At 47.7% G+C, this 27242-nt stretch overlaps 2 protein-coding genes across 6 annotated transcripts; both read left to right on the plus strand.

Moving 5' to 3' along the window:
• Positions 1-1302: 1302 nt before the first annotated feature.
• nup93 (nucleoporin 93) lies at positions 1303-15914 on the plus strand. Of its 2 annotated transcripts, none has more exons than XM_005814302.2 (22): positions 1303-1443; positions 2468-2667; positions 2822-2939; positions 4308-4370; positions 6672-6800; positions 7311-7385; positions 8476-8568; positions 9989-10128; positions 10202-10334; positions 10474-10631; positions 10702-10867; positions 10943-11036; positions 12554-12745; positions 12820-12946; positions 13028-13100; positions 14123-14167; positions 14292-14408; positions 14500-14618; positions 14726-14843; positions 14911-14994; positions 15367-15495; positions 15596-15914. In XM_005814302.2, exons 2-22 carry the CDS (start codon positions 2489-2491, stop codon positions 15704-15706), a joined length of 2463 nt encoding a protein of 820 aa, XP_005814359.1. In that variant the 5' UTR covers positions 1303-1443; positions 2468-2488; the 3' UTR covers positions 15707-15914. The 2 variants fall into 2 exon arrangements, with proteins under 2 accessions (XP_005814359.1, XP_023207908.1); XM_023352140.1 differs by having other exon boundaries at positions 15599-15914.
• Positions 15915-17087: 1173 nt separating this feature from the next.
• On the plus strand, positions 17088-23696 carry LOC102220225 (uromodulin-like). 4 transcript variants are annotated; one of them, XM_023352158.1, is made up of 12 exons: positions 17088-17846; positions 18311-18386; positions 18601-18770; positions 18844-18880; positions 18953-19060; positions 20885-21093; positions 21162-21319; positions 21399-21513; positions 22868-22992; positions 23064-23247; positions 23320-23425; positions 23494-23696. In XM_023352158.1, exons 3-12 carry the CDS (start codon positions 18750-18752, stop codon positions 23613-23615), a joined length of 1185 nt encoding a protein of 394 aa, XP_023207926.1. In that variant the 5' UTR covers positions 17088-17846; positions 18311-18386; positions 18601-18749; the 3' UTR covers positions 23616-23696. The 4 variants fall into 4 exon arrangements, with proteins under 4 accessions (XP_023207926.1, XP_023207916.1, XP_023207930.1 ...); XM_023352148.1 differs by having other exon boundaries at positions 17088-18386; XM_023352162.1 differs by having other exon boundaries at positions 17088-18386; positions 21165-21319.
• Positions 23697-27242: the final 3546 nt, after the last annotated feature.

A 27242-nucleotide genomic window follows, 5' to 3' on the forward strand; every position in this document is an offset into this window, starting at 1 on the left:
GTGAGATGCCAATGAAGATTAGAAGAGAACAAATAGCAGTAACATATTGGGCGAATATTAAAGGTCATAGCAAAAATTATCCTCCATATTTAACACTAAAACCATGTCAGGAAAAAGAAAAGAAGAATACAAATAGTTTTGGATGGGTAATTTTAAGTAAAATAAAATAAATTGGGATTGATAAAGTTCAAGTTAGTTCAGTAGTTGTCTCTCCTGCCATCCCACCATGGGTTTTAGAACAGGCTGAAGTTGACTTAAAATTATTGGAAAAGGGAAGAGAGATGGAAAAGAATGAAGTGGAAAATTATATTAATAAAGAATATTCAAAGTATATCCAAGTATATACAGACGCTTCAAACAAGTCAAATAATCAAGTAGGGATAGCATTTATTGCTCCGGATTTAAATGTTATGGAAAATAAAAGAATTAGTGATAAGCTAACAGTGTATACAGGCGAATTAATGGCAATCTTAATAGCCTTAGAATGGATAGAGGGAATAGGAAAAGGAAAGTTTGTAATTTGTTCAGATTCTAGTAGTGCATTAATTAGTATACAAGGAATGAAATCGGAAGTTAGACAAGATATTATAGAGGATATAGTTCAGGTAATTTTCAGGATTAAGAAGAAAGGATCTCAGATTAAATTAATTTGGATTCCTGCTCACATCGGTGTTGTAGGAAATGAATTGGCAGATAATTTTGCTAAGAGAGCCTCTAATAAAGAAATTGTTGAATTAAATATTAAAATAAGTAGAAATGAGATAAAGAGTGTTGTTAAGGAGTATATGAAGGAAAAATGGCAAGAGCAGTGGGATAGAGGAGAAAAGGGGAGATTTTATTATAAAATTCAAAAAAGAGTTGGGGGGTATAGAAAAGGTAATAGGAATAGAAGGGAAGAAGATATTATTTCTAGAATCAGATTTGGGCATTCAAGGTTAAATAGTACTCTTAAGTTAATTAATAAACACAGTACAGGTTGTAAATATTGTGGAGAGATGGAAACAATACAGCATCTATTTTTAGATTGCAATAAGTATGTAAGGGAGAGAGAGATGTTGGTTAATGAGATGAATAATTGTAAATTAGATTTAGAAGAAATATTTCAGAAATCGTCAGGAGATATAATATCTGAGAGTGTTTTTAGATTTCTAAGAAGGACGGGTATTATGGGGAGGGTATAAGCGTGTGATCCATACTCCAACCTGGAAGGTGGCGGTAATGCACCTGTAAGTTGTTTGCCAACCGCCATAAAACAAGAAAAAGAAGAAGAAAAGAAGTTCTTCCGGTAGGGACTAGCTCTCGACCAATCACAATCAAGCTTCAGAAATACCGGGCGGAAGTTGGATTCCAGTTTCTTCTGAAGGAAACTATTTTCTAACTGAGGATCTTCAGCTGCCGGTGAAGCCCGGAGGAGACCTTTGCTGCCCCCGCTTCTCTGTCCAGGTAAGAAGCTGCTTCATCTTCAGCAGCAACCAGCAAAACAGTTAGCACCACCGTTAGCCTGCTAGCTGACTGTTAGCATGCTAACACGGCTAGCTCTGAATACTTCAAACACGTGATTTTCTAAATGACTAAAGTCAGCAAATAAAGTCTCAATTTGATATTTCTATGTTTTCTTTTGTGAATTGTGCTTTTAACTGACTTCTTAGTTTTTATTTTTAACGCCAAAAGCTATCAGAACAGCTCCATGTGCGCAGAACAGATGCGCAGCTTTCATGTTTACATCTCAAAGTTCATTCATTTAACAATCTGCACAATAAATACTTAATGTTGTTGAAAATATGGCAGAAAAGATGAAATGAAGAAAGAATTGATACAAAAATCGGTATTAAGTCTGTTAGTGAGCGAAAGAGAAACAATAATGAGACTGCGTCTTGGTCAGACATGACAAATATTTAACTAGGAGGAAAAACATAATGTGAGAGATGTGGAAGAAAATACAACGTGGAACATATATTGTTGAATTGTGAAGTATATAAATCTGAATAAAATTAAGAGAGAAAACAAAAATTCATTCGTCATGTTTTGTTTTTCAGTTGCCAAGGCAGCATTTTTCTACAAGATATTTAATGCTGAAGCTCCTTGTAAATGGTTAGAAGGACATTATATTTTTTATCAATAAAAACAGAAAATACACGGCATATTTTATTTTTCAAAGCAAATATTATAGTGAAATTGATACATCCTAAAACCTTTATCTCTATATATATATTTTGACATCTAGCAAAGATAAATAATTTAATTTATTCTAACTGAGCTGAAATGAAATAAAGCGATGTGGTTTCATGCAGTAGATGCTTATTTAGAGATGAAATGTTCATCGAGAGACATGTGGGCTGCCTAAGAAATGGACATGATTTCTGCTTCTGTCAGGACTGAAAGGATGTTGGAAGCGTTTCATTTTTCCGGCCTGAACCACGTCGGCATTTATCCTCCATAAATCCGACCTGTGTTTGTGGTTCTGAAGGTCTTCCTCCTCTGTGGAGCCATGGACGCAGAAGGCTTTGGGGAGCTGCTGCAGCAGGCCGAGCAGCTGGCTGCAGAAACCGAAGCTGTATCTGAGCTGCCGCACGTTGAGAGGAACCTCCAGGAGATCCAGCAGGCTGGAGAGCGGCTCCGGTCCAGAACTCTGACACGGACCTCCCAGGATGCAGCTGACGTTAAAGCGTACGTTATTCATCGCTCCCGGTCAGACCTGGACAGACCCATTTGGCTGTTGGTGGTACTGGAATGCTGTGGTGGGGTGGTCTGCCCTCTAGTGGCCGTCAGCAGCCTCTGCGTCTCACGGTGTGTGTGTGTGTGTGTGTGTGTTCCTCTTTAGCTCTATCCTGCTTGGGTCCAGAGGCCTGGACATCTTCCACATCTCCCAGAGACTGGAGAGTCTGAGTGCTGCCACCACCTTCGAGCCGCTGGAGCCGGTCAAAGACACCGACATTCAGGTAGAGTCCCACAGCGCCGGGCCGGGTCCAACTTGCTAATTTCAGAATCCCAGACCTACGCTAGTTCTCTGTAGGGGGCGCAGCAACACCCATTTAAATGTCAACTGGACTGCCAGTATGAAACAGAGAGACATGTTTTCATGTTTTCAAGCATTTTCCATTTTAATAATCAGATGGTGGATTTGGCCAGTAAAGGTTGAACTTTGACCCTTCCTCTCTGCAGCCTGATGTTTCTTTCAGCTGATTTCTGCTGGCCTGGAGGCTTTTACAGCCGGCTGACAGGAAGAGCACTCAGCTTCCGTCTGCAGATTGCTGTTAGTTCTGAGGTTGTTGCTGAACTTTGGTAACTTTAGTTGGAGATCTCTCTGCTGTATCTTCCTCCTCCCGCTGCTACCCCATCCTCCCCCATTAGTCCACCCCACCGGGGGCAAGTAATGGGGGAGGAAATAATGAAACCCCTTCATTAAATCAACATGACCCTTAAGAGTATAATTAGCCTAATTTCAAAACAGGACATCGGACGCCATCGACTGAGGGTAAAAATCTGTTTCTGTAATTGCGTTGGGGGTAATGGCAGGAAGAATGCAGGCTTATGAGGTGAAGGAAGTGAGAGAGTGACAGCTGATGGAGGGTTAATATGTGACAGAGTGAATGGTTCCTCCTGAACCCCTGTCTCAAATCTTACTTGGTTCAGTCCGTTCACCATAAATCCTCCTGCTGCCGCTCTGCCGTCCTCCGTCTCTTCCCTTCTCTTCGGACCGTCTGGACGCCTCAGCATGCGTGAGTCTTCCTCACACTGATGAAGAGTTTTCTCTGTGCTGGGAGGAGGGGGGTCCAGTTCTGGTTCTGGTGAGGGGTGTTGGTCTGGATCAGCTCGGTAGTTTTTCTGTAGTTGCTTCGTCTCTGATGATGACTTGCAGACTGAGCTCAGCTCCATGACTTCCTGTTAGAGTCCGGCCGGTTCTGGTTCTGAGGCCTGGCCTGATTTTGTAACTCTGGTTCGATGAAACATGATGTTTATTTCCTACTATTAATGTTATTATTATTATCATGGAGCATAAATCAGCCTCAGCCCTTGGGTAGTATTACTGGGTCTGTTGTGGGTACCAGTCGGGTTCTGACGGGTTCAGACCGTACTGATCTGGTCGGCTGCTGCCTTCATCTAGAAAAGATGCCGCTCTATTTGCTTTGCTTCTATTATTCTTTCTATTTTATTGGCTTCAGATATATAATCTGCGGTTCGTCCAGTCTATTTGATTTATCTCTGTTTTTATGTTCTAGCTCTATTCTAGAAGTTCTCTCCATTTCCTCCCGTTTCTGTTCTAGTTTTTATCCGTCTCGTTTCTCAGCCCTTCTGTTTCTCCTCAGGGCTTCCTGAAGAACGAGAGGGACAACGCTCTGCTGGCCGCCATCGAGGAGTCCCGCCGCAGGGTCAGTACACCGCCAGAACCGGGCCAGAGAGGGGATTAGTGGAGGAGAAGTTGCTGGTTTCTCTCGTTGCTGATTTTGATGCTGACCTTTGAACTCGTTCTAGCTGGTTAATGAAGGTGAACTGAAGGTCAAGGGTTTCCAAAGTGAGGCCAATTGTGGAGACTTTTAATGAGAACAGATTTATAACAAATTAAAATCTTCCAGTAGAAAACGTCGACTACAGCACAAAGTATTCAATATCCAGCTTATTGTTATTGCTTTCTGTTCGATTCTGGTCCACCATCCGGCGTCTCGGGGGGGGGAAGCAGTACGGCACCAACACTGTTTATAGTGGGGATGGTGTGCTGCTGACCTCTACTCGGGACGTTGTGGGCCGGTGGGCAGAATACTTCGAAGACCTCCTCAATCCCACCAACATGCCTCCCATTGATAAAGCGGAGCCTGGGGACTCTGGGTTGGGCTCTCCAATCTCTGGGGACGAGGTCACCGAGGTGGTTAAAAAGCTCCTCGGTGGCAAGGCCCCGGGGGTGGATGAGATCCGTCCGGAGTTCCTTAAGGCTCTGGATGTTGTAGGGTTGTGTTGGCTGATGCGACTCTGCAATATCGCATGGACATCGGGGGCAGTTCCCCTGGATTGGCAGACTGGGGTGGGGGGTTCTCCGGGAGTATGGGGTACCGGGCCCTTTGATACGGGCTGTCAGGTCCCTGTATGACCAGTGTCAGAGTCTGGTCCGCATTGCCGGCAGTAAGTCGGGTTCGTTTCCGGTGAGAGTTGGACTCCGCCAGGGCTGCCCTTTGTCACCGATTCTGTTCATCACTTTCATGGACAGAATCTCTAGACCAGCCAAGGTGTTGAGGGGATCCGATTTGGTGGCCTTAGAATCTCATCTCTGCTTTTTGCAGACGATGTGGTCCTTTTGGCTTCATCAGGTCGTGATCTGCAGCTCTCGCTGGAGCGGTTCGCAGCCGAGTGTGAAGCGGCCGGGATGGGGATCAGAGCCTTCTCCGGGTCAGGGGGGGTGTCCTGCCCCAAGTGGAGGAGTTCAAGTATCTCAGGATCTTGTTCACGAATGAGGGAAGAAGGGAGCGGGAGGTCGACAGGCGGATTGGCGCAGCGTCTGCCGTGAAGCGGGCGCTGTACCCGTCCGTCGTGGTGAAGAAAGAGCTGAGCCAAAAAGCGAAGCTCTTGATTTACCGGTCGATCTAGAATGAGATCGCGGATACAAGCGGCCGAAATGGGTTTTCTCTGCAGGGTGTCTGGGCTCTCCCTTAGAGAGAGAAGTTCAGCCATCCGGGAGGGACTCAGAGTAGAGCCGCTGCTCCTTCACATCGAGAGGAGCATCTGGTCAGGATGCCTCCTGGACGCCTCCGTGATGAGGAGTTCAGGTCCCACCGGGAGGAGGGGAAAACCCAGGACACGCTGGAAGGACAATGTCTCTCGGCTGGCCTGGGAACGCCTTGGGATTCCCCCGGAGGAGCTGGAACAAGTGGCTGGGGAGGGAAGTCTGGGCCTCCCTTCTAAAGCTGCTACCCCCACAACCCGACCCCGTATAAAGGGAAGAGGATGGATGGATGTTATTGCTTTTAATGAATTTATTAAACTTGGCTATATACTTTTCAGTAAAAGTTACTTAAATTTTGGTTTTATTGCTCAGAATGAACAAAAATTAATGGTATAATCTGCAGTGGAGACGTTTAAAAATATGCAAAAAAATATGAGACAAACCTGCAAAACCCTCTCTACGTTTTGTAGAGGCTTTGAGGGACGAAAAACAAATCGGAGCATTTAGTTTTTCCTTGTCCCACTTGTTATTCTGGCCTGAGAGTCCTGTTGACTGAGGGACAGTTAGGACACGCTGCTGAAGGTGCTAACAGGAAGGTGCTAACAGGAAGTAGCAGGTGATGAGCCCGTGTCCCGCTGTTGGCGCTAACAGGAAGTAGCAGGTGATTAGCCCGTGTCCCGCTGTAGGCGCTAACAGGAAGTAGCAGGTGATTAGCCTTTATTTGGGTTTAATCTGACTGCAGGTTAGAGGAGAGGTGGCGATGTGCTCCAAATTTCTGTCTCCCTCAGCAGGAGACTCAATTCTCCTGTACCCATGGTCTCTGCGTCTCGGTGTCTCTGTGGACGGTTAAAGTAGAGCAGCCGGTCCTGGTCTAGACGCTGAAGCCTGAACGATGCGAAGGGTTTCCACATTCAGTAGTGGTGCTGGGGGCCTCCTGGTGAAACCTGGAGCTGTCGTGAAGGTTAACCTGTCCAGGTGTCCATAATAATGTTACATCTCTACCTCCGTCTGTCCCCAGACCTTCCTGCTGGCTGAGGAGTACCACCGGGAGTCCATGCTGGTCCAGTGGGAGCAGGTGAAGCAGAGGGTGCTGCACACGCTGCTGGGGGCCGGAGAAGACGCGCTGGACTTCAGCCAGGATGTGGAGGTACGGCATGCAGACGCTGCAGCTTCGGTTAACTGAGCGCCGCACGTTTATCATCACCATCGCAGTCCATCAGTATCTGGATGGACGACTGTTTACCTGAACTCTGTGTTACCGATCAGAAATCGAATCATCATCATAACTTCCCCCAAATTATCATGTTTTCCTGAGACTCCCTCCAGAAGTCGATGATCACTTGTGTGATCTTTCCTCCACACTGTTAGCCGTCGCTCTTCCTCCATGCAGCTCGTGTTTTGCCATCCAGACTGGTTCCGCTGCTTCCATCCTTCCGCCATGAAGGAAAACAGTCAGAGTTATTAGATGGAGTATTTTTGTAACATAATCTGATGGAGCATGCAGCAGCTGGAAACAGCAGGAAGTCAGACAATCTGATCAGAAATGACATGCAGGCAGTTCACTGGAGCGAACCGGAGCTCCAGAGGGCTGGTTCGGGTTAGACATCTGGGTCGGTTCTCCGTGACGTTGCGTGTGACTCCTGCTCTTCTGTTGCAGCCCAGCTTTGTGAGCGAGGCGGCGGCTCCGGGCCGCAGCGCCCTGAACAGCGTGGAGGTCGCCTACGGACGCCAGGTGAGTCCATCAGAACCAAACGGAACTTTTGGGTTTCTGCTCCAGAACTTTCTGCTCAGTGTTAATAGAGGTTCTGTAGAAGTTTTGTTACAGTTTAGATCCACACAGCTTGGTGCTAGCAGATGTTCATCATCATCATCATCCTCAGAGCCGCCAGGAGCTCAGAAATGGTGTAGGCTTTTATTTTGAAGGTGGCTATGGCTGGAGTCCTGAGAAACACATGGCTCCAAAATTAGCATAAAAAAAATAAAATGTACTGTTCATTTATTAATCAAAATGGCCTGTTTTTGCACAATGCTTTAACATTTTGTTTTTTAAAGTTTGAACTTTTAGAAAATCGATATTTATTTTCTGCTAGTTCTCGTTGAGTTTATCAGCCGCCCAGCGCTCTGCGTACCTGGAGCCACTTCTGTTTTACCAAAACCAATTCATAATGTTACCAGAATAACGTCGTCATGTCACCGCAATAAATTCATAATGGTAACGGAATAAATGTGTAGTTTTATGAGAACTCCAACACAAACAATCAGAAATTAAAATGAGGGATGTTGGACATCTTGTGAAGTTATATTTGATCAGTTTTCCAGCCAGTTTGTAAGAACCAGATGGACCGAACTGCTCAGGTCTTAGTAACTAGTTTGAAGCTTTGCTCTCATTAAAACGACTTTTATCTCATGACTTAAAGATGTTGTTCTGGTAAAAGTGCGTCTATATTCTCCTCTGGTTCCTGTTGAGCAGGAATGAAATCAGCCTCTGGAGGAAACAGCCCAAACTAACGAGCTAATAGTTGGTGGCGTTGCCATGGCAGCTGTGTTAAAGCAGCTGGCCCGCCTTTTGACTGAAACCGGGTCGCACGAAGCCGGGAGCGGGCTGATCGATCGAACGTATTGATCGATCGGGCAGCGGGCGCTTCCTGTTCCGATCCGCTGGGTGACGCAGGACTTCATCAGAAGATGTGTCGCCACATCGCATGCGGCGTCGTCTGCCTCATCTTCATCGTCCTGTTTGAAGACCTCTTCAACATTTTGATTCTCCTGCTGCTGTTTCTCACCGTCAATCATTTCAGCCGGCCGTAACGTTTCGCTTTCAGATCTACGTTTTCAACGAGAAGATCGTCAGCGGACACATCCAGCCCAGCCTGGGGGATCTGTGCGCTGCCGCCGCCGCCGCCATGGACGACAAGGTAGGGCCACCTCCTCCTCTTCCTGTTCACTCTCCCTAACCTTTGACCTTTAGTTCATGCAAGCTTTCTATATTTAAACCATAAATGTTTCAGTTGGTTTATTATTGGGCCAAAACAATCAGGACAGCAGTTATTGATATAAAATGTTTTTTGGCTACGTGATAAATCCGGAGCTCAGACTGAAACTGAAGCGCCAATAACCTGGATAACTTTACAATCCATACAGCGACAGAGATCCTACACAGAGTTTCCCCCAGAGGACCTGCTCAGCCCGGCGGTCGGGGCGCGAGGGGTCCACCATGTTTTAGTATTAAAGGATGTTAAGTAGACAGGAAATGTAAAAATATTACTGGGTAATTATATGTTATGGGAAAACATTGTCAGTGAAACTATTTAAACCCACAACTAGTCTTAAAAAAATACAATTAAGATAAATATCAATTATTTGCACTTCTGTTTAATCCAAGTTAAGTCAGCGGCTCTTTAGCAGCTCTAACATTTCTGTCTGTTGAGTTTTAACAAGAGACACAGAAACTGTTTTGGTTGCTCCAGTTTATGGGACGAGTTTCTCAGATCTCCGCGCGGCCGGACGCATTAACTCTGTCTGACTAAGTGGACAAAACATTTGGTATGATTTGATGCATCGTGTAAATGGAAAAATAAAACTAAAAATAATATAAAACCAGCGTGAAGCGTGACTACGAGGCGAAAACTCCTCACCGGCTGAACCTGCATGATGAGGTTAGCGCCGGTTAGTTAACCGCTAACCAACCGGGACACACACATGAACTTTACAGGGCAGACAGCGCCACACGCTGGGCAGCGAGTTGAGATGGAAAAGCCGTGCAAATTTCTTTGTCTACAATTATAAATCATTCTCACCTCTCGCTCAACGCTCCTCTGAAAGCCACTACAAGTTATTCCTAAGGTTCACGTAGAGCTGCACAACCAGAGCTAACACGGTGGGTTTACACTCCTAACTTGATCAAAAGCTCTGGAAGGAATCATAATTCCTCACAGGGGGTAAATATCCATACAGGTCAGCCTGAGTCCAGTTAGAGTGAAAGGAGGAGCGCGATCCGCGCTGAGGTAAACTTTAGAGATGAAGCAGCAGCAGCGCGGGAGGCGCCAGCGGAGTGAATGGTCCTGCTTTAAATGCATAATCTATAAAACTATGTTCTATAAACTTACCTTTTAGGAATTAATCCACTCCGCCACTGAAACACTCACAGCAACAGAGACGTTTGCAATACAGATTAAAATGAAAATGTAATTTTCCTAATAACAAAAACAAGCAACAATTGGCCTGGTGGGGGGCGAGTAAAGCATGACGGGCTGCCAGGCTTATAATATGCTGGGGAAAATCTGCTAAAACAGCAGATGTTTGTCTCTGAGCAGTATTTGTGGCTGGTTCCTGCAGAACGTGTCGGACCTCTGGCTGATGGTCAAGCAGATGGCCGACGTGCTGCTGGTTCCGGCCAGAGACGCGCTGAAAAGTCGCACCGCCGTGGAGATGCAGATGGCCTTCGTACGGCAGGCGCTCGGCTTCCTGGAGAACCGGTACCGACCCGGAAACGCTTACGCATCCGGTTCTGATCTTTGGTCTCAGCTGAGCACTTCTCCTGGTCTGCAGGTACAAGAGCTTCACCATGGGAACCGTGTTCGGCAACCTGCATCAGGCACAGCTGGGCGGCGTGCCCGGCACCTACCAGCTGGTCCGAAGCTTCCTCAACATCAAGCTGCCAGGGCCGCTGCCGGGCATGCAGGTACACACACACACACACACACACACAGGGGGGGGGGAGCGACGCCACAGTTTGCCCCAGAAAACATTCTGCCAGCAGGAAGTGGTAAAGAAACCAGTGACAGTGCGTTCAGCTGATGGCTCTGTGTCACTTCCTGCAGGACGGCGAGGTGGAGGGCCAGCCGGTCTGGGCCGTCATCTACTACTGCCTGCGTTGCGGCGACATGAACGCCGCCATGACGGTGGTGAGCCGGGCGCAGCATCAGCTGGGAGACTTCAAGTCCTGGTTCCAGGAGTACATGAGCAGCCCAGACAAACGGTAGGACCCGGTCCAGGAGGTCGCTTTGGACCCAGACATGAAGCTGACCTTTCACCTCTCCCGCTCTCAGCCTGTCTCCAGCGTCAGAGAACAAGCTCCGCCTCCACTACCGCAGAGCTCTGAGGAACAGCGCCGACCCTTACAAGCGGGCCGTCTACTGCCTGATCGGCAAGTGCGACGTCAACGACAGCCACGGGGAGGTGGCGGACAAGACGGACGACTACCTGTGGCTGAAGGTGGCGCTGTGGTCCCAAGGGGGAGGAGGGGTGGAGTGGCTCTTCTTCTCTAACGCCTCTGTGCTTCTCCTGCAGCTGAACCAGGTCTGCTTCGACGATGACAGCAGCAGCTCTCCTCAGGACCGGCTGACGCTGCCGCAGCTGCAGAAGCAGCTGCTGGAAGACTACGGTACACACCTTCATCCCTCGCTAACGCTGCTCTATTCTCTACGGTGAATCAATTTACAGTGAATCCGTAGGAAAAGACTGGAGGAAGACTGTTCTGCTATCTTCATCATCTTCCTGACTCTAATCTTCACCATCATCATAAAGATGGCAGCTGTAACAGTTCAGCTGTTTGTCTGCTGCTGGAAACTTTTCCATAAAATCCGACTAGAAGCCCAGGAACTTAGACTTAGACTGACTTTATTGTCATTTTGCATGCACAGGGTGAATACAGAACGACATTTCGTTGCATACGGCTCAGGACAATGTTTGAGGTTCCAATGTTGCGAGGTTACTCCAGAGTAAAATAAAATACAGTATAAAATATGAATATAAATCTAAATATAAAGTGCAGGACTGACAGTAAAATAGAAGTTATTTAGCTCTGTACATGTGCAAGGTATAAAGTGGAGACCAGATTTTAAGTGCAGTCCAGTTAAGAGTTCAGCAGTCTGATGGCAAGTGGGAAAAAGCTGTTTCAGAACCTGGTGGACCTGCACCGGATGCTGCAGAACCTCTTTCCAGAGGGCAGCAGGGAGAACAGTCCATGGTGGGGGTGTGAGGGGTCACTGATGATGTTTCGGCCTCAGGACACGCAGCGCTGGGATGAAATGTCCTGAATGGAGGGAAGGGGGGCCCCGATGATCCTCTCTGCTGTCCGCCGAGAGGATCTTCTTCACTCTTTTAGAATGATGATTCTCTCTTTTATTCAGTATTTAATTATTGCATTTAGCATAAATCTAGCCTGGTCGTTCTTGATTCTCATCTGCCTTTGGTGCTCAGTCAGGGATTTCTCCCATTGACCTGGATTCCTCCAGTAGATTTTCAATCAGGCCAATCTGCAAACAGAAGAAGTTGTGAATGATGAAGTTGATTTCTGATTTCTTTGGCAGCAGAGGAAGTGAACGTGTTTTCCTTCCAGATATGGAACAGTTAAAGTCAAAATGTTTCAGACATTTTATTGCTGGCAAAGATGTTCAGTTCAGCTCTTCTCTCTTTGCAGTGGGGGACTGCTCTTTACCCGTTAGCTTTGTAATGTAGCTTCCTTCATGGTGGAGCCGTAGAAGCCGAGGGTCCAGCCTGTTTGGACGAAGAGTTTTTACCTCAGACCTCCTGATTTCAGTGGCCAGGAGTTTTCTGTGTTTTCAGTTTCATGGCTTCTTTGGTTTCTGGTCACAAACTTTTCCATTTCCTGTTTGCAGCTTGATGAATTTGAGAACATGGCAAGCATCATTTCTTAACTTATTTAATGATTGAAAAACAGATTTTATTCTAAATGATATGAAGGTTTAATTCCATCCATCTGTCGTTGGGATGTTGTTGCTCTGACCTCAGGAGGAAACGTTTCCTCTGAGCAGCCTGAAGCTTGTAGAGGTTGTCGGTTCAGCTCCAGCTCTCTGGTTTAAAATGAAGTTTATTTTTATCCTGGATGATCTTATCCCTACGCTGACATCTCCACCTCCCCGTCTTCTCGTCCAATAGGAGAGTCCCATTTCTCGGCCAGCCAGCAGCCCTTCCTGTACTTCCAGGTGTTGTTCCTGACGGCTCAGTTCGAGGCGGCCGTGGCCTTCCTGTTTCGGGTGGAGCGGCTGCGCAGCCACGCCGTGCACGTTGCCCTGGTGTTGTATGAGCTGCGGCTGCTGCTGAAGTCGTCGGGTCAGAGCGCCCAGCTGCGTGAGTGGTTTTCCTGCTACTGCAGCGATCCGCGCTGCGGAGAACGTGGTCACAGGGTCTCCGTGTCCCTGCAGTGAGCCAGGAGCCTGGAGACCCGCCCATGGTCCGCCGCCTCAACTTCATCCGCCTGCTGATGCTCTACACGCGCAAGTTTGAGTCCACCGACCCGCGGGAGGCCCTGCAGTACTTCTACTTCCTGCGGTACGTCCTCCATCTGGCCTCTGCTGCTGGGCGAGTCTCTGTCTCTAACCGCTGCTGCCTGTCTGTCTGTCTGTCCTGCAGCAACGAGAAGGACAGCCAGGGGGAAAACATGTTCATGCGCTGCGTCAGCGAGCTGGTCATCGAGAGTCGAGAGGTGAGCGACTCGGATCAGGAAGCTCCAGGAATTTTCCCGTCCTGAGGTTTGCTTCAGGATCTGCTACTGACAACACAGAACCAAAGCAGTTTTTATTTGACAAAATCACTCAAACTCATCAGCAGGACTAGACCATATGGCTGAAAAAAGAATCACAATATCATCGTTTGATATCAATTGATATTGACCATTGATTAGTTTTGTTTTGAATATCTGAATTTCTGCCAAACTGCTGGTCTGGTCTTTCAGTTTATCCAGTTTTCATTCCTGCTGAGTTTTATTTTTAAGCAGTTTTGAAGCACGATGGTGAAACCTGAAGCTGCTGCTGTGCAGGTAGCTTAACAGGTTGTTGCTAGGCAACCACATGGCCAGTGAGTTAGCTGATGCTACCAGCTAGCTTAGCTTGCTGTGCGGCTGAGCAGCTAAAGCCTTTCCTCTGCCTACATCTCCCAGAATGCTGTGTGGTTCTGGATCAGAGTTCAGTAAAATGATTGAACATTCGATCAGGTATTATCTGTCAATATTGATCACATGTCCATCTTGAAATATATTATCGATTTATTGTCCAGCTTTATTTTTGAGTACATTTTGAAAATGTTGCTAACCCGACCCCTAGAGGAGGGTTACCAATTGATCCCAGAACAGGCGGACCAGCCGATTGCTGACAGACACAAAAACTGACACAAACATTAATACATGAAAAATAACTTGTATAAACTAAGATGAATCAACATATAACAGCTGTATCAAGTCTTTTAGTTCCGTGCTGGGGATAATAATAATAATAATAATATCAGTATCTGCAGAAACAGCTATTTTTAGACGCTGTTGTTGTTTTTCTGTTGAGGCAGCTGCTGCTGAATGGATCTCATAAAGTAACTTGCAATCTAACATTGTTACTTTACTGATTACTTGATATTACAAGTAACTTTTTTAAGGAGTAAATCAGGCAGCGATCACTGCTCCTCATATGTGACTGAAATGTTTCTGTGAGGTTCTGGTCTTTGTGTTTCTTCCTGCAGTTCGACATGCTGCTAGGAAAGCTGGAGAAAGATGGCAGCAGGAAGGTAAGATGTCCTCCTCTTCCTCACCGTCAGGCTGCTGAAGCTCTGCCGCTTCCTGACAATGTTGAGACGGTTCCGACCCGTTTAGCCTGAGCTGCAGGTTCTGACTGCATGCTCTCCTCTTCAGCCCGGGATCATCGATAAGTTTGCAGGCGACACCAGAACCATTATCAGCAAAGTGGCTCTGGAGGCCGAGAACAAGGGTCTGTTTGAGGAGGCGGTGAGGCTGTACGAGCTGGCCAAGGTGAGCAGAACCTCAGAACAGCAGAACCTGTTTTTTTTATCGGGTCCATCTGGACCTGCTGACGTGGTTCTGCTGACTGTACGCCTTGCAGAACCCAGATAAGGTTTTGGAGCTGATGAACAGGTTGCTGAGTCCGGTCATCGCTCAGGTCAGCGCTCCGCAGTCCAACAAGGAGAGGCTGAAGAACACGGCCGTGGTGATCGCCGAGAGGTAACCATGGCAACACTCGCATCACGATGCCGACATCTGATCTGAAACCGACACTAACGTCCAAGGCATCGGTTTGACTCTTGACGCTGGTTCTGCTCCCTGTGCAGGTATCGCTCTCAGGGCACAGCTGCTGAGAAGTCCATCAGCAGCACCTTTTACCTGCTGCTGGACCTCATGACCTTCTTCGACGAGTACCACGCGGGTCACGTGGACCGAGCCTACGACGTGAGTGAAATGACCTCTGACCCCAGAGGCTGCTGCCAGTGTTGACGGTCCATCTGTCTGCCTGCAGGTGATGGAGCGTCTGAAGCTGCTTCCTCTTAGCCAGGACAGCGTGGAAGAACGAGTGGCGGCCTTCAGGAACTTCAGCGATGAGGTGGGAGGGGCTTATTTCTGGCTCCGCCCACTGATTAATCCAGGGTAGAGGTTGAGTTCCTGCACAGCAGAGGCAGGCCAACAGGGGGCGACAGACAATCTGTCTCAGAATCATGGCGGATGACTTCGATGTTCTGACCCGGTGGTTGGTCGGTTCTACAGATTTAAATGATTTCATAGTTTAATCCTCCAGCTGGTGGGTTGACTTCAACCCCCTGAAACTAAACACTTCATGTTTCTAAAGTTCAAACACCAAATCTGCCGACTCGGTTCCATCTTGGCTGAACAGATTTTATTCTTCCAGTCCATCAGTAAACAGTTTGACCTTTGAACTGTCCCAGGTCAGTAAACAGTTTGACCTTTCTGACCTCAGGTGCGTCACAACCTGTCTGAAGTTCTGCTGGCCACCATGAACATCCTGTTCACCCAGTACAAACGCCTGAAGGGGGCGCCAGCGGGAACACCGGGCCGCTCGCCCAGATCCACGGAGGACCGAGGCACGGTGAGAGGAAATGCCGCCGACGCTTTCAGAATAAAAGCTTATTTGGTGCCAGCAAACATTAACAGCTGAAACTGATCCGATTGGTCGGTTGGTCAAACAGCAGCTGCGCCTTCAGGCCCGAGCGCTCATCACCTTCGCCGGGACGATTCCCTACAACATGGCCGGGGACACCAACGCCAGGCTGGTCCAGATGGAGCTGCTGATGAACTGACCCGGCAGAACCAGGACCAGAACCAGACAGAACCAGAACCAGACAGGACCAGATACAGAACCTGAACCAGACAGGACCAGATACAGAACCAGGACCAGATACAGAACCAGAACCTCCCCACCTTCTGTTTTCTGATGTCTCATTTTTTCCACTTCCTGTCAGGTCTTTTTCTTTTTGTTTGTACCTTCAAAATAAAAGCTTTTCAGTAGTCCGTGTTTTGTTGGTCACTTTCCTCATGTTTGCTGCTGTTTGTCCTCCATAACTAAAACATCTTTCTGCCTCAGGCTGATGTAGAAAATTCATTTATTCCAGTTTTTCAACAGAAAAAGTTTCAGTCCAGATGGAGCAAAAATATTTCAGAAGTTTATTTTACGGCTTCCAGCAATTAAAACCCCGAATCCAGTTTATAGTTACAATAATCATAAAGAATGATAAAGCGGGCCTGTTCAGTTATCTCCGTATTCATTTTTGCATCCAAGTGTATTAATGGAAAGTTGAGTGGAAGAAAAAAGTGGTAGGTGCTCAACCAGCAGGATGCGTTCAGGGCTGCGGGTCAGAAATGATTTAGTGTAAATGAATGCGTCGTGTTCCAGATGTTGATCTTTATTTCCTTCGTCTAAAAAGTTCTTTTGACTCAAAAAATCATGAAAAACTGAAGACTGTTCTAAATGTGCAGAAGGGGACGCTGGTTCTGTTGGACTGTCTCCATGGAGATGAAACACCCTGACCCTTAATCATCCTCTGACCCAATCCACTTCCGACAGGAAGTCTCTGATCGCAGATGTAAAAACAACACGGCTTGAGCTTTAGGACCATCTCATCAACTGGTTGCTAATTAAATCAGATTTTAGTCATTTTTCTGGATTCAAGCAGCAGATTTAGATCTGCTCGCTGATTGGCTGATAATTTAAAAAACTGTTCAGTGTCGGACGAATCATTTGTCAGCATTTCCTGAAAAAGGAAGAAAAACCTTCAGATCATCATTTCACTCTTCGTGGTTTTGTTTTTGACAGTAAATCATCCAGAATGTCTGAGGACAAGTTGCTGCAGGCGCGGTGATCTGCGGCGTGTTGCCTGTTGGCAGATGGTTGCCGGTTCCGGTTCGGGGCCTGAGGGAAGCAAAGGCAGAAATATTTCATGAACAATCAGATCAGAAATCATTTTAACAGGAAGCAGAACCGTTGGATCCATCAGAACCCGTCCAGACCTTCGTCCTCATCATCCTCCCTGCAGTTCTGTCTGCTGCAGGCGCATCGGAACCGGACCGACAGCCGAACCTCTTCTCTGATGTGCTGCTGCAGCTGGTGTTGTGAATCAGGCCGATGGCAGCGCTGCCAGAATCCGGCCATTTCTCAACACCAGGGCGGCCGCGCATCACTCACCACGTCACCGAGGGGCTCAACACGCGGCTCGGGGGCCACACGCGGCCGCCGTCCAGTCGGCTGGTCAAACCTGAAAGTTTTCTCCACTTTTTGTTTGTGTGTTTTTTTTAAGGTTCCTGGTGAACATGACGTTTTTTCTGAAAATGTTTTCATGCAAACCCATGAAGACCCGACGTGTTGTAGTAACAGAACCTGGCCAGCATGAGGCGCTCTAACAATGAAACTCTCCAGGAACAGAGGAGGTGACTGGGTTCGTGGTTCGGTTCTGGTCAGAGGGAGAAATTACGTCATAATATTTAGCTATCAAATTAAATATTTAAATTCCTAACTAAATACTTAATTTCAATATTCAGTTTGTACAGTGAAGCTGGCGAATGTTGGAACTCTGATATTTATTCATGTATGAACAATATGGTGAAAATTAACAGCCTCATTTTTCTTTATGAAAGGTTAAAGAAAGAAAATTATTGCTGTCATTTTTTACTGTGTCACTTTAGAAAAGGTGCCCAGAAATCCACCAAGTTACAACCGAACTTCTGGTTCTGGTTAACTGGATCGGTTTAGACCGCAGCTCCGCCCAGTACCAGCAGATGGTTCTGGTTCTGACCCAGATAGCAGATGGCTCTGGTTCTGTCCTGTGGCTGTTGGCTGGTTTTAATATTTCTGACCCACTTTAGTCTCTTCCCTGCAGATTTCCTGTCTGACCTGAAAACAACGTTTCCATTAATCTGAGCTTTGACTACACCACTCTCACTGAGGTCAGAAACTTTGAAGCTCATCTAGATTAGTTGAACATATCGTAAAAAAAAATCAGAAATAAACTCAACTTATGATTTATTTTTAATATTTGACTGATTAGAGGAAAATTATTGTTATGAATTGTGTCTTTCCCTCCATCTCTGTTATCTGCTCACACACACCCTGCAGCTTACATAACCATGTTTATGTGAGACTGCCGGCAGTCATATGTAAACAGCCTGAAACGGATTAGACTGAACCTGATTGGAGCCTTTAGGGAGGAACAGACTGCAGAGAGGAATAAAATGCTAAACTCTCCAGTCTTTGCCTCACCTGGTTCCGTCCATCAGCTCAGTGGGCCGGTGCTGGACGGTGCATGTCACTCTGGTTCTGATCCGTCTGGATGACATGTATGGCTTGTAACATGTGATCATTTTTTAGCATTAAAGCCTGTTTTTATAACCAAATCTCATTATTTCTCAAGGTACATTGAGGGGTTCTGGTCGGGTTCAGGAACTGGTTACCGGACCTGGTGGAGCACAGAGACAAAAATGAATGAGGTCCAACAGTTCACTTTAATTTGAAAAAGTCCAAACTTTTGGGGTTTTTTGTTGTTGTTTTTTTTATATAGAAAAATAATCATAAAATATTGATTTCAAAATCTTGTTGGCGGTTATATATGAATACCTTGTTTTACTTTCCTTCATTTTATTTAACTCAAACTATGTTATTTTAATTTCTTTCTTAGTGCGCATGAATTAATCTAATTAACAGGCCAAACGGGTGTTTAAGGCGCATGCGCGGCCCGCAGGTGTGAACCAGGTGAGTCTGATTGCAGTTGCTGAAAACGAGCGGAGAACAAGCGGCGTCCGGATCCTCTGTCAGCGCAGAGAAACAGAGTCGAACCTACTGATTCCCGGAACATGGCGCCGCTGGGTTTGAAGGTGGGTGTTTGGACCGTCAGAACCGGCGGATTTGTTCAGTGTGAAGAACTAAATGTTGCTCCGTCTTCCCCAGCTGATCCTCATCGGCTTCATGTGTCTCAGAGTTGAAGGTAAGGACAGAAGAAGTTTTTCCTGTGTGGTTTCCGGTTCGGATGGACTCATCCCGTCCTCCATGTGAGCAGGAAGCTGCAGCGTGGAGAACTGCAGCGACCCCCGGACCTGCGTCCTATCCGCGGACCGGAGGAGTTGCCGCTGCGCCGCGGGACTCTACGGCTCGAACTGCGGACACAGTACGTGCTCCTCTCCCGGCGGTTCTGGTGCCTCCGGACCTCAGGTCTGGTTCCGAAGCCCCGACCCGTTAAAATCATGTCAGTTCTTCTTCAGCAGCAGAACCAGCAGTTTCGGACTCGTCTGGACCCGCTGGCTCAGATCCTGGTTCGGTTCTGGATGAATTTCTCGGTCCAGCAAGGCTAATAGAAATGACGTCACCTGTCAGTGGATTGGTCAGCAAGTGACCAACCAGCTGCCGCGGTTTGACAGAAAACATGGCCGCTTTTTTAATGATCAAATGGCTGAGACATGTTCTCCGGTTTTGCCGGTGTTGAGCAGGAGCCCACAGGGGCCCACAGGGGCCCACAGGGGCCCACAGGGGCCCACAGGGGCCCACAGGAGCCCAGAGGGAGGCAAAATATGACTGCAGGGATCCAAGCCTTTATCACGTCTGATGAGAGCTGGAGAAGGCGGCGGGCCTCCTGTTGAATATGGTGCATGTAGGATTATGTAGCAGGCTGCCCCAGCAGGCTGCCCCAGCAGGCTGCCCCAGCAGGCTGCCCCAGCAGGCTGCCCCAGTCATTGTTGAGTCATGGTTGCTAAAAACTTTACAAGACTGACTGATTTTAGTGACGTAGTGTCAAATGTTGTTGCATGACTGACTTTATTTACATTTAACTTTGACACAAAATTACAAGTGGACTGACGTCATCATCAGTCACTTGGCAACAGATGGCAAACTAGCTAGAGCATTTCTACAGACCAAGTTAACATGAGTGGAGCTCATGGAGCGGCAAAGTGAAAAGGATGGAAACAGAGAACAAGGAAAAGCCAAAAACTGGACGCATATTTTGTTCCTGGTCTTGGAGATGAACCGGAGTTTTTTGTTGGCAGCGATTCAGACCCGCCAAAACTGGCAGCCCAGCGAAGGAGCCGGACTGGTTACAGGTAGCAGCTCTGACATTATTCACAGAGCGAGTTAACTGTAGACTGACTGTAAACTGGATCAGCCCAGCCGCCTAGTTTACATCCCCTTTTCTCTCTGTCGGTGGTCCAGCAGTGACGTCAGGAACTGAAGGCTGAGTTCTGGTCGGGTTGAGCGGTTCTGAGCCAAGACGGCAGCATGGCGTCTATAGTTCAGGTTTCCATTGGAGAATCCAGTTTGTGTGAACGGCGGCGCGCGCGCGATCCGCGCCGAGTTACAAACATCCAGAGGAGCGCGAGCTGCTGCGACACGCTGCGCATGCGCTGCTTGCCGCTGCGTTCCCGCTTCAACGCGCCGCTGCGTCAACAATGAACCTAGCTTTTAGCTTCCGCAGTTGCTAGCTGCTCCAGGCTCTGAGTTGAGATTGATAAAGTGTTAAAATGATCCGAACCCATCCGCGGTTCTGAACTGATTTGAATTTGTTCCGTCATCAGTGACCAGCAGATGTTTCTGGTCTCCTGGTTTGTTGAACTTCATGTCAGATGGATTTCAGCCACAGTTTCTCTCTGTGGTGGTGAAACTTGTAAGCTCCGCTGTTGCGGTCATGTCTGTGTTGTAAAGTAAAATTATTATAATAATTATATTATTTGGGTATAAAGGGCCGGTCATTAGCCCCGCCCCCCGGCCCGACGCCGACTTGTTCCGCTATGAGCAAGTCCCGCAGAGAAAGTCCCGCAGATTATTTTGTTTGCGGCAGAGATGTTTCTGCTGTTTCCAAGGAAATGAGTTTTAATTTTGGATAAATCTGGTTAACCCGTCAGTCGTGGAGCGGCGCTTAAAGTTTCCTTTTTCTTTCTTTTTCACGCTCTGCGGCTTTTTGCCAGTTTCTGTCGCCGTGACGCTGTCCGTCCTCCTGCAGGCGCGCAGCTGAAGGTCCTGTGCGGCAGAGACTTCATGAGCATCCGGGCCGCCGAGGATTTCTTCTCCTACCTGAAGGTCCCGCTGGAGTCGCTGCACCTGCCGAACCGGTCGTGCCGGGCCCAGAGGGAGGTGATCGCCGGGACGCCGTTCTTCATGTTCCGGACCTCCAGGGAGAAATACCTGGCCTGCGGAGGGAAACCGCTGCAGGTACCGGTCCGGTCCCACTGCTTCAGACCTTCCTCACCTGTGATCCAAACCGACTCGTTCTGTTGCAGAAGAACTCGACCCACCTCCTGTACTCCCTCATGGTCCAATCAGAACCTCAGGTCAGCGGGAACGTTATCAGAGACCCGGCCATTAAAATGGACTTCACCTGCGTCTACCCGAACCTGCGCAGGGTCAGCCTGCCGTTCCCGGTCCGGCCCATCTCCAGGTGAGAAAACCAGACCGATTCTGGTGATCCCCCCACAGTTTGGACCTCCGGCGGTAACGTATGTCTCCTGGCTGATCAGCCAGATGGTGATGCAGGTGGAGGAGACGGACGCCACCATCCGGATGTTGCTGTTCGCCGACAGCAGCTTCAGCCGGGCCTTCAGCGGCACGCCGACCATAGAGCTGCGGGACCCGGTAAGGAGACACAGCTGACCCGGTTCCGGTCCGATTAATTTAGATTAACCGATTAATGTCTGGATGGAAAAAGGTGACTAATTTAAAAAATCTAAAACTTAAAGGTTTTATCTCAATGCAAAATGTTTGATTCAGGGTTTTCCGATTAATTGACTTACTAAATTTCTAGGGATTTTTTTCTACCACACCGATCACCGATCTCTAGTAGTCAATACCACCCAACCCGAGACCGAGTCGAGACCAAGACCGGCGCCTCGCGCTACGTGACTCAATAAATGTGAAATATGATCAAAATTGCTTCTCAAATTGATCTGAAAGATTCAAAACATCCAGATATTAAACACTTGGAGCTGAAATATATTTAACCAGTATCATTATCAATTCAAACTCTTCATTCTGCTTGGCTTCATCTCTGTGCCACAATCTGGAGTTCTCCTGCCCTCCCTAAAATGATAACGCCCTGGGCGGTTGCCCATACTGCCCATGTCAGAAACCACCACTGTGTGCAGCATTAAACAGTAATTAATGTAATTAATGTAATTAATGTAATTAATGTAACACTCAACTATGAACGCTGACCAAGGAGCAACAAGGCGACTGACTTTCTCTCTCTCTGCTGCATGAAGCCCAGCAGCTCAGAGCTGGAACATCTGGAACATGACAGGAGACCAACACGGTCCGAGCAACGAGCATGTTCTGGTGTTTTATTTATTTGCTGATTAAATAAATATCAATGTGTATAATTAAATAAAATAATAGTTGGTGCAGAGCATTACAAGAACAAAGAACGGCTGTCGCTGAGGCGCCAGTCCTGTCGTTCTTAGTAAAGAGCCGTTCAGAAGAATCGGATCGTTCATGAATGTCAGACTTTGGTCGCAGCGTTGTCCCATACATGCGACATGTCAGTCAACACCTGCGCACAATAATTCAGCGCAGTGAGTGACGCCGTTTTGTACAGTTTGTCCCTGAACAGCTAGTTTTCTAGCATCACGTCCACAGAGCTTAGCTTTCCTTGAGCTTCTTTTCTAAGTGACTGTAGAAGTTAAAGGGGAGGCGACGACAGAAATTAGCAAGTCACGTTATTGCTTGGATTTGAATCGGAATGTTTTGCATCCAGTGAAAACAAAGATGTTGATAAATTTGGTGATATTTCTGCAGCTGCAGTCTAGAAATAAAATCCCGAGACCATTAAAACGTTTCTTTTAACCCGGTCTGGAGAACTACAACACAGCGACCATATCTACGGTTTTAACGCTTTGACATGAATCCAACACGCTGTGAAACATTGAAACATTATCCGTGTTGCAGTTTAACCCTTTCCTTTGACCTTTGACCCCCGGCCCTCGTGTTGCAGGTGCATGTGGAGGTCTCTGTGGCCGAGCCTGCGGACTTCTTCCTCCTCCGGGTCGACGACTGCTGGGCCAGCCGGTCCCCGCAGCCCAACGCCACCGGACTGCTTCACAGCCTCGTCCAGAACGGGTCAGAACCGGTTCCGCTCCTCTCTGTGCTGAAGGAAGCGGCTCCTCACCCTTCCTCCTCTTCTTCCTCAGCTGTGTGGCCGACCCCACCGTGACCTTCCTCCCGCTGGCTGAGGACCGGGCCGGGCCCAACGGCCGAAGCTCCAGGGTCCGGTTCCGCTTCCAGATGTTCCGCTTCACCGCTGGACCCGCCGAGTTCTACCTGCATTGCAGCGTGCAGCTGTGCGAGCCGGACGACCAGCCATCCTGCCTGCCGGTGAGCATCGGCCCAGTTCCGATCCGGCCCGGTTCCTCTGGTCCTCCCAGAACTTAAAGTTTTTCTCCTCAGAGCTGTGGCGCCATCAGGAAGCGGGAAGCCGTCAGGACGCTTCCCAGCCGCGGTCTGCTGTCCTACGGACCGATCCGGGTCGAGGTTCCGGACCGGCCCGTGTCCAGTGAGCTGCTCCTCCTCCTCCTCCGTCATCATCTCCAGGTTCTGTTCTTCATGTCTGCTTTGTTCCAGATGTTCTGACGGTGGCGGTTCTTCCTGTGGCCGCAGTCTGGACGCTGGGCTTCTTCCTCACCGTCCTCATCATCGTGGCCAAGGCCGGCAGGAGACGGGTCCCCGAACCCGACGGCCCCTGACGGCAGGAAGCTCCAATAAACCCTCTTTCATCACTTCCTGTTTTCCTCCTGTTCACAGCAGCTTTTTATAAAACTCAAAATACTTTCAAGTTCTAGATGTGATTCATTCCAGCCAGAAACTGATGCAGAAAACCCAAAATAATAATAATGTTTATGATGCAGAAAACCCCAAAAATCAACTTTAAATCTGTTGTGATGGAGGAACCGGACCAGAGCCGGGGGTTCGTGAGGCGGACATGTTAAGTCATCATTTAAACCACAGGTGTCAAACTCCAGTCCTCGAGGGCCGCAGTCCTGCAGTTTTTAGATGTGCCACAGCTACAAAACACTGAAATGAAATGTCTTAATGACCTCCTCCTTGTGTAGATCAGTTCTCCCAGCCTTGCTAATGACCTAATTATTCTATTCAGGTGTGGTGCAGCAGAGGCACATCTAAAAGTTGCAGGACAGCGGCCCTCGAGGACTGGAGTTTGACACCCCTGATTTAAACGGTCAAAAAGGTTTTGTTAATTTTGCCAACAGAAAACTGATTTACTTACAAAATATTAAGGTTGGAAAGAAACTCTTCCAGTTTTTTAGTTAACAGTTTGTGCAGCTGCAATTCTACAACAAGAACAGCAGGTGGCGGCCTCAGGTTTCGCTTATGGATGTAGGTCAACTTCAGAATGTATGGCAAGCCGTTTTACCAGAGAATCAAGTTCTTTCCATTCAGAACAGGCCCAGATTCAACTACTTGGAGGTCTCTTAAAGCAGTGGTGGTCCCCAACCTTTTTATCACCGCAGACCGGTCAAGATTTAGCTGTTTTACTGGGGGGTCAGATAAACTTCTGCATGTTGGTGTGTAAACTAAAGACTAGTTCACATGGCACAATTTTACATTTTTTGCCCTGGTATCCCTAACTGGGAGCAAGAAGCAACCTGTGACAGGTAGCCAATCAGAAAACGTGTTGACGTAAGCACGCAGGGGAATCCCAAACAGCTGACGTGGCGCAACCCAGAGTCCAGTGGATATCAGCGATATGTGGAAACTATCTATTTAATAAACATGGATGTTTATTCAGTTAAAAATGTTAAATCCCACAATCCTTAAATGGTGTGAACCAGACCTAAAACTCACAAGCTCCTCTCCTCTGTCTCTCCACTGCCCTAACGCTCTCTGACTCTGGTCGCTATGGTAACGTTTACATATCCCTTCAAAATAAGATACAGATGCGCCACAAAAACGAACATTTTACTTTGGTGAAAACTTTAACTCAGGGTAACGACTAATGGAGCCCTGAGCTTGTTTCTCTGCAACCAGACGGTCCATCTGGGAGAGATGAGAGACGATGAGACCGGAAGTGTTGCTGATGCTCAGGGTTCTTGGTCTCTAGTGGAGAAGCAGCTTGAAGCTTCATTGCCTCATTAACATCCGGTCACCATATCATGCAGAGCTTGGACTGTGGGAATCACCTGCTGGGATAAATCCATCCTCCTGGCTCTTCTCTGGGCCTTTTCCCTTCACAAAGAAACTTTCCAAACAATCTGATCCGTTTCTGACTCATTTTGCTGCTTGTGGCTCCATGTTGGCGGCAAGACGGAACCGAGAGAATCCGGTTAAAGGATTTTCAAAATAAAAGATCCTCCACACTCAAATAATTCATAAAACGGAAATATTTAATTATTTCTTGCGCATCCCGGTACCAATTGGTCCACGGACCGGTACCGGTCCGCCGCCCGGGTTTTGGGGACCACCGCCTTAAAGGGCTCGGTTACCTGCAGTTTAAAACCGTCAGTGATCAACCAGTACCGGTTCTAGGGCACCGGCCCCGTCGGGCCTCCACTGGCCCGCGTTTAGAACCGTTTATGGACTCAGCCAATCACAGAGCAACATCTTTGAAGGTGGTGATGATGGTCAAACTCGCTTCTTGGCCTTTTGGCTCAGACACCGGTCCCCTCCTCTGGGTGGTGATAGCGGTAGTCTTTGTGACTTGGCTGTTGCCACTGATTTAGAGGTTCAGTAAATTTTGTCCCCGGTTGAGATATTGACCACTAAGTAGTGGAAAATATCTTTTACCTTTTATTTGTATTTATTGGTGTTAACTATTTATTGGTTTTAGTAAAGGTTCTAAACCTTTAACAGGTGGTGCCTCCACCATGGCGGCTAGCCATGCCGGCATGCGGAGGCACCACAGTGTTCGATTTTTATTTAAGGAAGAAGAAATTAAAGCTGCAAGCAGCCTCGGGTGGCCCTCGCAGCAAGCGCCGCTCCGGCCTATTGGTCACCGCGGGGGTTCCAGCCACCGCAGAAGCTCTCGCACGGTTTCCAGCACCGCCGCCCGCCAGCCGCCGCAGATGCTGTCTCGCATTTTCCCCGCCCGTCCACCGGGCGACATGCGTGAATGCGTTCGGCAGCGCTCCCCGACGACTGTCAAAAAATCTGGTGCAGATCGGTCGATGCATCGAGGAGATACAGCCCATGTATTAACTTAGGGGGCGCAGTGGAGTCAAATTACATTTCAACCTCGTCGGGCTCTTTAGAGGTGAACAAAGGTCATACATATCCACTTTGGCGCCAATCGGATGATCCATGTGTGAATTAGAGCCAAACGTATGAATATGGCGAGGGACTGATATTCGCCATTTGGCCACGCCCACACGGTTCAGCCAGCAGCGAGCATTGACATCATCCGAATCATCTTGATTAGGTCAAGAGAGCCATAAACGGAGCTTTCCTAGGAAAAAAACAGCACTTCCTGTTTGGGGGGGCGGGGCTTAGATGACGCCATGTGATGACAGAATTTTCAGACATCCCACCAGGATCACTCAGACGTAGGATCGACGGGCATCCCACGAGGATCACTCATGTCAAGTTTGGTGCAGAAGCTATCAACCGTTCCCAGCAAAATATGAGACTTCCTGTTGTCAGGGGGCGTGGCCTAAGTGATGTCATCATTTGACCATTGGATATTATTTTACACCCGAGGATGATCAATAACTCAAACTTTGGTGTCTCTGTGAGTTTTTGTGTTAGAAATACAAATTTTTCATTTTTTCCTGTGTATTACAAAATCGAAGTATTTCATCTGCAGGGCAATGCTGCCCTCTGGTGTCGAATTACTGAAAACGTTTCATTATTTCAGTAATTCAACACCAGAGGGCAGCATTGCCCTACAAACAACGAACATGGACTGTTTATTCTGTTTAACACAGAAGATCTCTCTCATTCGTTCTGAGGGGGCGGGGCTTAGATGACGTCATAATATGATGACATAGAATTTTCAGGCATCACACCAGGATGAGTCAGGCCAAGTTTGGTGCAGCTCGGTCGAAACATGTGGAATCTAGAAGCAAACGTATGGCATCGGCGTTACAGGTCACTTCGCCACGCCGCCACACACAGCTGCTTCATCGCAGCCGGTCGGGGTTGGAATCCTCAACACACCAACATGTCTTCTGTCTCTGGACACAGTTTCATGTTGATTAGGTCAAAGGGCTAAGATAGCGACCGTTCACAGTAAAACATGACACTTCCTGTTCTCAGGGGGCGTGGCCTAAGCGATGTCATAATTTCACCTCAGGGTATTTTAGGACACCTAATGATGATCAATAACTGAAGGTTTGGTGTCTCTGTGAGTTTCTGTGCAG

This window comes from Xiphophorus maculatus, chromosome 2 (genome assembly GCF_002775205.1).
Source record: "Xiphophorus maculatus strain JP 163 A chromosome 2, X_maculatus-5.0-male, whole genome shotgun sequence".
NCBI lineage: Eukaryota > Metazoa > Chordata > Actinopteri > Cyprinodontiformes > Poeciliidae > Xiphophorus > Xiphophorus maculatus.